The 13,965-nt window shown below is 40.5% G+C and overlaps 2 protein-coding genes across 2 annotated transcripts in view; one reads left to right on the forward strand and one right to left on the reverse strand.

Annotated features, from left to right (window-relative positions):
- Positions 1-1,357: 1,357 nt before the first annotated feature.
- Positions 1,358-8,471, reverse strand: LOC119722128 (dnaJ homolog subfamily B member 13-like). Its single transcript, XM_038192169.1, has 6 exons — positions 8,283-8,471; positions 5,542-5,645; positions 4,622-4,783; positions 3,864-4,021; positions 3,038-3,342; positions 1,358-2,315 (listed from the first exon to the last, which is right to left on the reverse strand). The coding sequence occupies exons 1-6, from the start codon at positions 8,348-8,350 to the stop codon at positions 2,165-2,167; spliced, it is 948 nt and encodes a 315-aa protein (XP_038048097.1). The 5' UTR covers positions 8,351-8,471; the 3' UTR covers positions 1,358-2,164.
- A 139-nt stretch (positions 8,472-8,610) lies between these two features.
- Positions 8,611-13,965, forward strand: part of LOC119722129 (cilia- and flagella-associated protein 47-like) — a 64,586-nt gene continuing 59,231 nt past the window's right edge. The window contains exons 1-5 of the mRNA XM_038192170.1: positions 8,611-8,780; positions 10,101-10,255; positions 11,934-12,141; positions 12,785-12,831; positions 13,266-13,494. Of these exons, the coding sequence (XP_038048098.1) occupies positions 8,631-8,780; positions 10,101-10,255; positions 11,934-12,141; positions 12,785-12,831; positions 13,266-13,494 (789 nt within the window). The 5' untranslated portion in view covers positions 8,611-8,630. The remainder of the gene's footprint in view (positions 8,781-10,100; positions 10,256-11,933; positions 12,142-12,784; positions 12,832-13,265; positions 13,495-13,965) is intronic.

The following is a 13,965-nucleotide window of genomic DNA, read 5'->3' on the forward strand; positions in this document are numbered from 1 at the left end:
CTTGGTTGCAGCCATTAAAATTGCAATCAGGTTTCAGGAATGGTGGAAAAGATAGAAGAATTTGTACTGCTGAAGATAGTATAATAATTATTTTAATTTGGAAATTTATTAAAGGTAGAGTCCATCATTTGCAGCCATCCGAGAAGTAACTGGCGTAATTATTGTTGAAAAACTAACTTGGTTGAAAGATAGTAAGGGGACTAAACTCCCTGTGAAATTATTCTTTCTGGGAAGCTGTCATTTTGAAGTAATCAACGAAAGAAGGCATTTCCAACGGTGATTCTTAAGAAGCACCGTAGGAAAATTTAAATTAGTAGTTCGTTTTGTTATTCAGCGAAGCGCGCACAAGTATTCGAACGACGCACACGCGCGCGCGGTTGTTATAATTCGTCGGATCAGTGCGCGACGTCGCGTATAGTTGCAATTCAAAACATGATTCAGCAACTTTTGATTTGAAATTGAGATCTTAGAATGTTGTTTTTCTCGGAATGTACAGCTGAAGCTTAGCTGAAACTTCATCAGGTTAGTTGCTCAGTATCCTTCATTAGATTTTGAACTCTTTTGTTGCTTCAAACGAACAAAATGCACAAATTACAAATGATGGACTATACCTTTAAACTGTTGAGTTTTGTATTCGGACATTCATAATAATGTCCTTAATCCCGCCTTTCAATTATTATTTCTAAATAAAGGTTTTAAGATATATGCAAATTAATGAATACACATCGGGGTGTGTATTCATTCATTTGCATATCTTAAAACGTAAGTTTCAGAAAGAATTCAGATGAAAATATTTCATGATGATGATGTGGCGCTAAGTTATAGCGCTTTACAATTATTACCCCTGTTCATCAGGCCACGAGACCATCTGCCGCAACTCGCTTTCAGTGCATATGTACCTTCTCATGTACCCAGTGGGTGGTGAGAAGAAGTGCGTGACAAAGTGCCTTGCCCAAGGGCACACGCACCATAACACCAGGCTGGACTTGAACCCACAACCTGCAGCTTTACCCGCAGACCATGAATCAGTGCCCTTAACCATGAGGCCACAGCTCTCCGTGATGAAGGTGCGTCAACAAAAGATGTATAATTCCTCAAATACATGTATTTTTATATAATCTATGCGTTGTATTAAAATGGTAAATTAATAAAGTAACATTTACACAAAGCCACATTGTGATGTGCAGTGTTTATTCAATGGTTTCAAGTCCCTGTATCGCCCCAATCTGCCCTAAACTCCCGGAGGTTTTATGGAATCAGGAAAATGAATCCAATGCTTCGATGTATGACTGTAAAAGGTCTGTAAACATGTGTCTTACTTCTATTCTCAATGTATAAACAAGCAAACAAACTGCTATTTCAAATGTTATTTCCACAGAAGTGTGTTTATTCCAACAAAACAAATATCTTTACATACACTATATACAGAAAAATTGATTATGGACGGATGATACTTTTTTTTTGTTTTTTTCGCTTTCTCAAAGGGTATAATACAACTTGGTAGATCATTTCATTAAAAATCTGTTTCAAATTCACAAATCAACATTTGTATTAACATGTTTATGATGAACCTAATCATGTACTTCCCCCAGCTTTTTTTTTTATTCAGTTGCAGTGTATTAATCTCTTGCCAATAACTTGTGAGAAAAAAAATTAAAACAATATTGTATTTGTTTCCCATCCAGGGGTTTTGCCAAGCAATGATTTGTTTTTATACTTGTGTACAATTCTATTTGCTGATCATTATCAAGTATGTTGGCTTCAAAATCGATTAAAGTCAGAATGTTGACGTTTTTCAAAATCTGTAGAGTTTTATATTAGTAGATTATTTGAGTGACTCACTAATGTTCCCTTGGTTTTATTTCTATCGCACTCACATTTTCCCCAATGTTGTTCTAATCATCAATTCAATGTGTTTAAGCATTCCTCCATCTTTTGAGAAATGGAGCTCAAAGTAATCCATTGAAGAAAAACATGCTTTAATATTGTTCAATGACAAGCATTTCTACTGGTACTTGGACAATAGCAATAGTGAGCCATAGGTTTAAACTGGTAACCATGATACGCAATAACCACTATGAGTGCTTGGCACACCATTTCTTCTCTGAATATTTCAAAAAAGTTTCCCGAACTATTGAATGGACATGTCCGTTGCCTCATCTGTTTATAGTAAAGCCTCCTTGAGGAGGTGTTTCTTCTCGGAAGTCAGTTGTTTGGGGAACTCGATGTCGAATCGGATGATCAGGCTGCCTTTCTCCTCGGGACCTCTGGATAACGGCATGCCTTCACCGGGGACCACCTTCTCATAGCCAGGTCTGTTTCAGAATAAAGAAACCAGTGTAAATATAAATAATTGGATTCTTTCTTGAAGGTTTTAAGAACTTAATCAAAATTGTGCCATATAAATGTAGATCCATTTTGTGATATGTCACATTTTCAGTGGCATTTAGCACATGCATGAGTAGTGCATTTTGCTCACTGCACTGTCACTAAAAAAGTGACGTAACAATAAATGTGACGTCATGCAAATTCTGTCTTGAGAAATTTCTTTTCTACGTTTTTGAATATTTTTGCAAATGGAGTGCTGACTGCAGTACAGTTACAATCCCGTTTGCAACAAGACTAGTTGTATGTCTCTAGAGGTACAATAATTTCTTGCATCATTGGACTGATTCTATCATAACAGAATGCAAAGTACTTGTCTTTTTAGAAAAGAGAATTTTGGTATTTTGTCAACTTACAAACATCTGCCCAAGTGCCCCCAACTCTACGTAAAAATCGACAGCTGCACAGGCATCGCAAGACAAATTTCAACAGGGAATATGCCAGAATTTTGGACAATCTTGGACATGACAATAGATGTGCATTTTTTTCTTGTGGCATTTATTTGCCAACAGACATAATTTTGCTGACAGGACAACAACTTTGCTGGAAAAAACCCAGATAGTCTCACTAGCCCCTCCAGCGATGCCTGTGGACAGCCACCAAAAAACTCTTTTCAGTAACTGAAAATACTGTGAATCTTGTCCAAGCTTACCTGATGATGTCATTGATGGGAATATTCAGCAGTCGTCCATCCAACGTCGGTACCTCCACGCTGCATCCCGTCAGTGCTTTACCCAGCAGCACCCTGGCAGTGAAGATCAGATCGTTTCCGTCCCTCTTGAAGCGAGGGTGGGGCTTGTCACGGACGATGAAGACGATGTCGGCGGGGACGTTGTTGGGCCCCTGGTCTCCCTCCTTGGGGAAGGTGATGCGGGTGCCCTCCCGCCAACCTCGTTTGACCGTGATGGTCAGGATCTTGTCTCGGATGCTGGAGGTGTGACCGTCTTCATTCATCACCTGAAGAAATAAAGGAAATCAAGTGTAGGTTTTTTTCGGTTTCTGATTTGTTGGTTTTGAAAGTGCCTAAATGATAAGATCACTGAATATTTATGTTCTTTTTGGGTAAGAATTGTAGGAGGCAGTTTTTAGAAGTGCCTTACTAGACAAATACATAAATGCACAGTAGATTGACCCCATAAGGGGGTTGGTTGAGGAGGCTAACAATGCCCCCTCCGACTGACCAATATCACTTACTTAGGCCCCTATTTAATAAAATAATTTCCCAATTTGAACAAACTTCAAACTGAATAATGTCATCACTCAATACTGCAAATCTTAAATCACTGCATCTGGCTTTGGTCTTTTATGCGTGGACTGTAATGACTCCCCCACTCTCTCTCTCTCAAAATTCTTGGCATTAAACAACCCCCCCCCCCCTCCACCTGGAAATCATGGATCCATTGCTGATGCAGTACTTTTTGCTTGAATGCTCAATGAAACTTGACCCAGGATGGACAGCAAACAGGCCTCGGACCTACCCTCCTAGAGATCTTCATCTTCTTGGTGCATCCATGGAATATCTCCTCCAGGGACAGCGTCAAGTCTCGCTCGATGGATGCGTCTTGCTTCTTGCGTCCCCTGCCTCGCAGACCACCAAAGCCCATGCTCAGGTCCCCATCGAGGTCGTCAAAGAATTCTGTAGGAAAGCAATTAGTTGGAGGGATTAGCACATTATGAGCTCTGTTTAAGAACAGTTGCACACCCTGTATAATGGAAATGTCGCAAGAAATTTAATGTCAGCATGAACTAGTTCAGTCATGTTAGAGTTACAGTAGTGCACTGTGTATGGTGACTGTTTGCCAATGGAAGATGAACAAAATCTCTACAAACATTTTATGTCTGCGATCATTTTGACTTCCGGCAAAATTACCACTCATTTGAAAGAAGCCAATGTTTTTTTTTAGTGAAACAGATGCATGATCAGTGCACCACTCATATATCACTATGGCAGTCTTTTGATAATGAGCTTTGTTGCATTCTGTCCCTGAGCAAGATATTTTATCACAATTTTTCCTCTTCTTGCATTTGTATCACAATTGCTCCTCTTCTTGTATATATTAAGCAGACAGTTAGGGCCTATTAAGGTGAGTTTCTGGGTACAAATGATCATTGCTTAACTGATCATGGATAATAAAATCTTCAAGTAGTTTACATCTGTGTCCACACAAATCCACATAAACACCATCCTTTCCCATCAAAAGATCAAATTCTTTGAATTTTTTTTTTTTTTACTTACCACTGAATGGGTTATCTCCGCCAAAGAATTCTCTGAAGACTTTGTGGGCGTCGCCATGGAAGGTGTAGCCATGCGTCCACGCCCCACTCTCCATCTTTCCTTCTGGTACTCCATTCTTCAATCCTTCCTCTCCGAACTGGTCATATACAGCCTTTTTCCTGGCTATAAAAGAGCAGAATAAGACTTGTTAGCATTTCAAATTAAGACAGATTGCCTCAATGGAAGTCCCAAACCAGTTGTGTATTTAGGTCTCTTCATCTTAGAGTACAGCATTTCAGTAATTTTTGAGTGATACAATTTTCATCTAATGAGTGGAATAATATAGAAACTTAATCTTGCTCATTCTTTTGTTTATAGGTGGTAGTGATTCTGTTATGCCCCAACTAAAGCATCATCCCAACTATAGTTGAAGCGAGTTTGAGTAACTCCAGCTCCAAAGCTTAACAGGAATTTGACATAATTATAGTGCTGAAGCTAAAACTATGTTGTAGATACTACATTCTAATTCAGAGGCCCTAAAAAATGGGACTCTCTGTGTCTGTATCACAAAATTGGTCCTTTCCCCTCTATTAATCCCAACCCAGATTCCATGGAACATAATGAATGAGGTATGTTTAAAACTGAGTTGGAAAACTAGAGGGATAGGACCGTTTTTTTAAGGGCCTCTTAGAACCTAGTTTCTACAACATAGTTTCAGCTCCAGCTCTATGTTGAATTCCTGATTAGCAGTTGGAGTTATTCAAGCTAAGTTGAAGCAATCGTCCTGACTTCAGTGAGGACTTCCCGAACAATAGTTGGGACTGTCCAAACTGTAGTTGGGGCCATAATTGCTATAGTTAGGGCGTAACATTTGCTAAGGGGAAACAGGACAACTTGTACGCAAACCAACTGTATAATTCTTCTCGTTGATCACTACTTACGATCGCATAGTACATCGTAGGCTTCCGACACCTGTTTGAATTTCTCTGGAGCACCGGTTTCTTGATTTTTATCTGGATGATACTTCAGAGACAACTTCCGATAGCTATAAAGTTAAAAAGGCAAATAAACATGATTACTTTGTTATAAAAATGGTCTTCGACAATACACTTTGAAGTCCGTTTCTTAAAATAAATATGTCTTATTCTCAGATTAATTGATTATTCAGTACAACTAAAGTGTATCATCTTGACTGCAATAAATTAATTTGAAGTCAAAATAGAAATAGAATTTTAATTATTAGCCTATGTCAACACAGTGTCATGACTGTGTGTTTTTAAAGGCGATAGAAGATGTAGGCCTAACATAAGGCCCTACTCAATTGTCTGTGTTTTCTATTTCACAATGGATTTTGCCCATCACGTTTTTGTTAAATTTATACCACTCCAACGGAAAATTTCATATTATGAAAAGGCCTATACTTTAGGCTAGTGTCTAGGCCCCTAGTTTATTGTTTAGAAAAATGAAAAACCGAGCAATGTTGAATATTTATTCAATACATGGTATTTTAACCGAGCAACGTTGAATAAATTATTCAATACATTTTAGTATTTTAATGTGCACAATTAAGCAAAAGTGTACATTTTCATTGTTCACCCTCATTTAGCCCCACTAGTGTGGCCGTCGGTATGCTGCGCTGAACCTCTGGCCACACACCGTGGTACCGCGCGCTACTGAGGACGAAGTTTTTCATAAAATTCAGGGCAGTTTCTTACATTTTCAGTTTCTTACTTTCTTATGGTTGTATTCTATGATGTCTCCTATCACTTCTGGGATGCTTAGCATGTGCTTAGGTCTAATGATGTTCCATTTTCCGAGATATTCTTCAATCTTTCTGGAGTCCATATGCACTCGTGAAACGTCTGGTGATGGCAGCCATTTTGAATGGGACAAGAGATGACCTCAAGCTGTGACGTCGCGTGTATGCAAATTGCTTGTCGAGCGCGCGAGGGCGCATGTTGCAAATGCGACGGCTGTTTCCTGTACCATGCATTTATCGTCAGGGGGCCACGTGCACCGATCTCTATTCAGGATCTACGGCACAGGAAATAGCCGTCGCATTTGCAACTCGCGCCCTCGCGCGCTCGACAAGCAATTTACATAAACGCGACGTCACAGCTTGAGGTCATCTCTTGTCACATTCAAAATGGCTGCCATCACCAGACGTTTCACGAGTGCATATGGACTCCAGAAAGATTGAAGAATATCTCGGAAAATGGAACATCATTAGACCTAAGCACATGCTAAGCATCCCAGAAGTGATAGGAGACATCATAGAATACAACCATAAGAAAGTAAGAAACTGAAAATGTAGAAACTGCCCTGAATTTTATGAAAAACTTCGTCCTCAGTAGCGCGCGGTACCACGGTGTGTGGCCTTGGGTTCAGCGCAGCATACCGACGGCCACACTAGTGGGGCTAACCCTCATTGCAAACATTAACATTTTAACCCAAAACTTTCAGCATCCCTTCCTACATTGTCCTAACCCCCCCCCCCCTCCCTGTCCTCCGCCACACTGGCGCGGCCAGCTGCAACCGCTGGCCCGCGACCTCCGCGTAGACAGACCGGCCGACAGACCACGGACTCACGCCGCCGATCGTGTGGATGTTGTGCCCATTCTTAAAAATCACGCATTCTCGAGAATGGGCATGCACATTCTCGAGAATGGGCGCGCATTCTTAAGAATGAGCGCCCATTCTTAAGAACGAGCACGCGTTCTTAAGAATGAGCGCTCATTCTTAAGATTGGGTGGGAATATCACGTGCACAATTTATGAATTTTGCCCAATCTTAACAAACATTGCACGACATAATTATGTTAAATGAATTGTATAGCGGTTAAAAGGGAAACAATTCATATAAAGAGGAAAGAAAATGTGCTATGCTTCTGTACTCGTATAACTACGATAATTTGAATCAAATTAAACCTGTTATTATTGCTTTTTTCTGTCCACTATGGGAAGTTTTGTAATAACGGAGGACTGGGAACTAGTCTGGGAAGTGCTTTGTTTAGGCTAGACAAGTTACAAGTCCCTGCATGTATCATATGCGTGCCACGAAAAAAACCCGATGTCCAGAAGCTGCCAAAATTACTCTTTTGACTAGATAGAATCCAGCTCTGCGACGTTATGGTGGGATGTGAACAATAAATTGGTGGCAATTTAAATGGGAAATAGCATTAGCACTATGGGATGTCGCAGTATTCATTCTCATTCTTCACATTCTTCATTCTTACGCCCCCCCCCCCGCTTTTATTATCCCAAAAATCAGAATTCTTTGCACTAGTATTATTATGTCTCTTATATTTTCCCGGTCCCCCGCCCCCCCCCCCATATCAATACGCCTTTACTTATCAATATCCACTCTACTTTTCAGCGCCTTGCGTTGCAACAGTATAATTATTGAGAATCAGTGAACGAGGATTCAGCTAGACTTGCCAAGCGCAGCCGGTGCTCGGCATCGACAAGACCGTTATCTTGTCGCACATTCTCAAGAATGTGCGCTCAATCTGGAAGAGTTATTTTTTGCCAAGATTGAGCAAGGATCCAGTTGCACATTCTCAAGAATGTGCATGCCCATTCTCGAGAATGCGTGATTTTCAAGAATGGGCACAACATGGACGGTGGACGACGGCGCACTGAGTGAGTGATTGTGAAATAAAGCAAAGATATATGCTACTTACGCTTTCTTTATGTCCGCATCTATCGCGGACCTAGTAAGTCCCAGAATACCGTAGTAATCCTGACCCATTTCAGTTAAGCAATTCTGTAAAAACTACTCCGATTTAGTAAAATAATTCCCAACTAACAATGTTCGCACACACAATATTTTCCCGATCCCACGGCCAGTTGTTTACATTGTTGCTAGGGTGGGTTTGACGAAGTCGGACAAGAGAGGGCGCTATACCTGCCTGGCAACAACTTTGAAAACATCATGGCCGCTTCCAGTCACTTTTGAGTTTGAGATGAGTTGCAAAACTTAGGGGAAAAAGTATTTTCTAGTTTAAATTTTTCTGAAAGGTATATTCACCATGGCGGGAGACATATCGGGGGTGAGAATCATCCCGCCGGTGATAGAATTTATGGATGCAGAGGCCAACGCGGTGCACGTCCAAACTGTCACGGTGCAGAACATCAGCAAATGCAGCAAACAGATTAAATTTCATGGACCAAATACAAATGTAAGATTTTTTTTAATTATTGTTTCTTAGCCTAATGCTTTGAAAGCGCATAATATATTCACACGTTAAATTAATCACTGTATTTGAATTTAATTTTATTTTGTAATTTTGTAGCTCCTTATTTTCAATTTTCTGATAATAATGCCAATTTGTTTTGTTTGTGCTTGATTTGACATGTTTTGTTTTTTGGGGGGGTGGGGGCTATTTGTAATTTCATACATCTTATAATTCAGCCCTATCTTAGAGAGTACAGCGCCCTCTGTTGATATGGATTGCCGCTGGCAAACCTTTAGTAAACGTTAGCTTGCCAGCATTACCTCCAGCAACCTATCCACTATCTTCATATCTCTAAAATATGGGCACTGAAGCGGTCATACTAAACAGCGTCAACACACTCCAAAGCGTCAACACAGCGTCAACACAACGTCAACACAGCGTCAACACATCCAAAATGCATTAAAATTTACAAAAGCAGTATGTAACCCATACAGTATGGACAGAAACATAATTTGTGCTTAAAATCAATAGGTTAAACGTCTGAAAATCACGATTTTTAGTTCAAGAAAATTGGCTCTCCGTGCCGCTCCGAAATCGGCTGCCGAACACCCGCCATGTTGCCTCAGTGGCAGCGCGGACCATACCATTATTCTAAAGGGTGATAGCGTTGTACAATAAACCAACAGAGAGGGACGCGGCCGGGGTCGCCAGTGTTAAAAATATCTGCAAAGACCAAAACATAAACACAACTCACAAAATAATGATCTACCACTCCTCCGATCCTTAGTCCTCACACAGATCTGGTATCCCTCTGTCTAGTCTGCAGCAAGGCGCCCTCTGTTGTTTATGACAAGATAATGTCATTACCTACACACCCCTACTTGAAATGGTGTAGTCCAAGCTTTGTGCGAAGTCAAGATGGCGGACAACGGCCGTGCAAGTTAAGGTCATTTTTTTCGCGTGAAAATACGATATTTTTAACAACGAAATGGAAACTCAATCCCATGGAAATTCTCTTTTATTGTATGTTTCACAATTATATGCCCTTTTTGTCAATTCAGAATGTGTTTTGGATGTGTTGACGGTGTGTTGACGCTTCTGTCATGTGTTGACGCTGTGTTGACGCTGTTTAGTGCGACCCCACTGAAGGGACAGTACAATTTGACTTTCTTTTATGAATTCGAGCGTTTTCTCGAAAAGTATCATAACATTACAAAAGCATTTACCCAATGTTGTAAAAGCTGTTCATGACTGTATTATCCTCAGAACCAGCAGGTAAAGCAGTTGGTGTAATGGAATCAATATCTGATGTGTTTATTTCAGAAATTCAAGTTGATTGTGAAGAACCCAGACAAGCCCATAGCCCCTGGCCTGGAGGTGACTGCAACTATTGAGTTTTTCACTGAGGAGCCTCAGGATTGTCAAGACGGTCTTATCCTACTGGTTGATGAAGATGTGGTTGAGATACCCCTCTGTGTGTAAGTTGCAACTCAAGAAAATATCACCCAGAGACCAGGCAGTGAAATATGTTTCACTGTTGTGTATTACAGTTTCCCCCCAAAAAGGTATTATGAACCCAACTAAAGCATCGTCTTAACTGTCCCGAATATAGTTGGGCCAGTCCCAACTACAGTTTGGGCCATTACTTCAATTGGGACTTAACAGATGCTCTGAGGTCAGCTGTAAAAAGGTCCATGAAAATCAGCAAAACCGACTGAATTATAACAGCTAGCAAATGTTCAAGTCCAGTATAAACTTCTTGCGCAATAAATTACATGGCAGGCAAAAAGATTGTTCATCAAACACCATTAATCATATTGTACAAATATTCCTATCTAATTTCCAATCACTTTATCGCCAGTATCGTTTGGCATATCAAAAGCAATGCACTTAAACCTAGCCCTAACAGTCCTGAATCCTCCAATTTTAATACGATTTTGCACACCCCCTAGGGAGTTAGGGTTGTACATGTACATCTTGGAGTAATTTTGAGTCTAAGATTATGAAGATCCTACGTGCCCGTGTTAGTTGTTTCATAGAGAAGAGGATACTACCCCTCATTATCTCGAAAATTGTTTTGTTGCACTAGTCTTTAACTCTTTCAGTGCCAAACTCGTACATGTACGAGGTATTTTTGTTAGTCCAAAAGCGCCAACCTCGTACATGTACGAGGTAATGTTCGTGCTTAAAAACGCCAAACCTCGTACATGTACGAGGTAGAGTAACGTGTTATCAAAAGGGGGCGCTCTCGCTCTTTCTAATGGTACCAATTATATGCATGTACGACCTGTATTTATTTTTATATTCGAGTTCTTGTGAGAGGGCGTCACACTGAGTTTCGAGTTGTTGACAAAATGGCGGCGCCCATAAACCGAGCTCGCGTGTTATCTCCAGAGAAAATCAGTGTATTTTTTCGCCGATTTGGACAGGGTAAGGGATTACTTTTCTGATTCAGAATAATCCATGGATACTTCAGAACTGGATGATGGGTCAGAAGACGAACATTGGGATACCGATACAAATGATAATGATGGTGCTAAAAGTGACAATCATGGCAATATTTATGATAATGAACAGAGTTTGTATGAGGAGGGGTATCAGACGCGACTCACGTATATTCTGCAAAAGTGTGGAATTCCCCTGTGTTCAGGAGAGTGTTTCAGGGTTTATTACTAAGTGCATGGCTAATATTGACTTTTGAAGATAACAAGAATATACCAGAGAGCAAGATACAACAAGTTTGGTGATTACAACATATTTACTTTTTTTTTTATAGAATTTTGAATAATTAACAAAAAAGCTCGAAGTTGGGCGCTTTAGGGTTAAACTTTTGAAATGTCGCGGGCACTGAAAGAGTTAAGAGTAAATTTATTGTTGCACCTTGTAACTATCTCTTTTGTGAGTTTGCCAGGTTCCGAAAAGAATCGGGGTGAATCTCAACGTTTTGGACAGTATGCTCTGCCCGTTGCCAGGAGACTCAGGTTCTTAACCTTACAAACTCACAAGAGAGGTTTGTCACATGGTGCAACCATGCACTTACTCTTATTGCTCTCCTCACAACGCAAAACTTCAAGTCAAATCTGCATTAGTCTTGTATATCTCTAGTAAAAATTAAAACTAAATGGTTATTATTGCTGTCCTTTTTTCATTTAACAGTTATAGCCCCCAGCCTCTCCTAGACTTGGAAGGTCCGGCCAATTTTGGCACAGTAGTACGCAACAGCAAGGTGCTATCCACTCAGGTATCTCTCTACAACCATGGCTCTTTACCGGGCAACTTCAAGATCAACTACACTGGCCTGCAACCCATCACCATCTTTCCTTGCTCTGGGACCCTGCAGCCAAAGACGGCCCAAGTCATCAAGGTAACGCAGGGATTAGACTGAGAGTTGGGTGATTTCAAAATTGTGAATTGAGCGTTTCAAAACTGAAGATAATGAAACTCAAAATTTCTGAAAATTGACTTTTGCATGAACAAGCACGTTAGTACGTTAGTATTATGCGTCAAGAATATAATCTGGAACCAAGTCTCTGTTTCTTGAAGTTCCATGAAATTCTCTCTGAGACTTGAATGATTGCAGTGGTATGATATGGTCAAGGAAGCAGAACTTTAATTTTAGGCATTATTCACGAGTCGGCCATATTAAATGGAAAGCGAGCCTTTTTTTTTTCATTTTAGAAATGAAAGCAATGAAATAAATTTAATTACAAATTAATACCAGTCTGCTCTGTAGAATAATTTAAAATTGTGATTAAACATACCCTGATGTTTTAAGCCACATTGAAAAAAAAATGGAAGTGAGGTTTGGAACGCATAAATAGTCTGGCACCATCACATTCAACAGTTTTAGGGAACATGATCAAAATTGGCTTTCTCATGAATAAGGTGCATAGCCTTTGGTAATATATTGTATGATGGAAACTTTACAAAAATTATTTGGTGATCTTTAAACATTGTATGGTCCCGAATGTAATAATATTTTTCTCTTGCTTTTCTTTGTGTCCAAGGTGGAATTCGTCACCAAAAATGCCGGAGTTTTAAATGAAGAAGTCCCGTAAGTATGCATATATTTCCCTACCTCTTTTTAAGTGTAGACTGGTGCACTGACTGAACAGCATAATATTGCCTGCCATTTCCACGACTGCAAAGCTTAGTCAGGTCTTGAATTAACTTTGTTTTAATTATAGCCCCAGCTATAGGTGAATTCAACAATATGAAATAGCAGGCACTTTCATTTTTTTGGAAGATTGAATTGATCAGAGCACAGCCAAAAACTGTTTAGTCCAAATTATTCCCTATATGGGGCCAAAAATGCCCAGCCTGTTACTCCATGTAACCCTTGAAACCCTCCAAGTTCTTCATGCAAATCGTGAATTAACCAGAATAAATACGGTGTAGTACAAGTGCTCATAGGTTAAGCAACCTTACAATCTTCTCAAAGTCTTTTATGGTATAGTCATGATATTTATACACTATCATTCCTTCCAGAGTGCAACTGGAAGCCCAGCAGCCAGCCATCCTCCACATCAGAGCCAACGTCGTGGAGCGATGCCTGGAGCTCTACGCCCCAGACTCCGATGAGCAGATTGACTGCATCAAGTTTGGCAGTACTTACTACGGCACGGACAAGACCCAGATGGCTATGCTGTACAATAACGGACCGGACCCTGTCAGCTTTGTCACTGTGCTGGAGGAGAACGCTGAAGGCATGGAAGCTGTAAGTCTATCGAGTTGGTTCATTATCTTAAAATATTGGTTGTAGATCAAGTTCAGGCGAGGACCATTAGATGACTATGGGCTTTGTGCGCCAACAAAAGAGGGCGTGTTTTTAACACTTTTGAGAGCGCAGTGGACGGGACACACAGTATGCGCGTACTGGTACTGGTCTTGTACTGGTTCGCTCGCAAAGTACGCTAGTACTTCCTGAATGTGCCAAAGCTATTAGCCACCGATAGCGTCTTCGCATGAGCGTCAGCATCGTTGGCGCGCCATTACGTTCGAATTTGCCTTGCGACGGTCTCCTAGACTAATCCCCGCCCCCAATAACTTTGGCTCATTCCAAATATGCAGTGGATGGACCGGGAACTAGTCTATCTCCCCCAACTCTCCCCCAACTCTCCTTTTCTGGCCGCTGAAGGGGTATTTGTGCACCGAGCCCATAGTGGTTGATTTGTGACATAACTTACGC

The sequence above is a fragment of the Patiria miniata genome, unplaced genomic scaffold (genome assembly GCF_015706575.1).
Source record: "Patiria miniata isolate m_02_andy unplaced genomic scaffold, ASM1570657v1 HiC_scaffold_14, whole genome shotgun sequence".
Classification (NCBI taxonomy): Eukaryota; Metazoa; Echinodermata; class Asteroidea; order Valvatida; family Asterinidae; genus Patiria; species Patiria miniata.

Bases quoted from the DNA above. Each gene is read 5' to 3' on its own strand.
- LOC119722128 (XM_038192169.1), bottom strand. From the start codon at position 8,350: ATGGGTCAGGATTACTACGGTATTCTGGGACTTACTAGGTCCGCGATA. The intron at 3,343-3,863 runs GTAGGTCCGAGG...TTATTTCTTCAG, and splicing joins AGATGAAGATCTCTAGGAGG to GTGATGAATGAAGACGGTCA. The intron at 2,316-3,037 runs GTAAGCTTGGAC...ATTCTGAAACAG, and splicing joins CCCATCAATGACATCATCAG to ACCTGGCTATGAGAAGGTGG.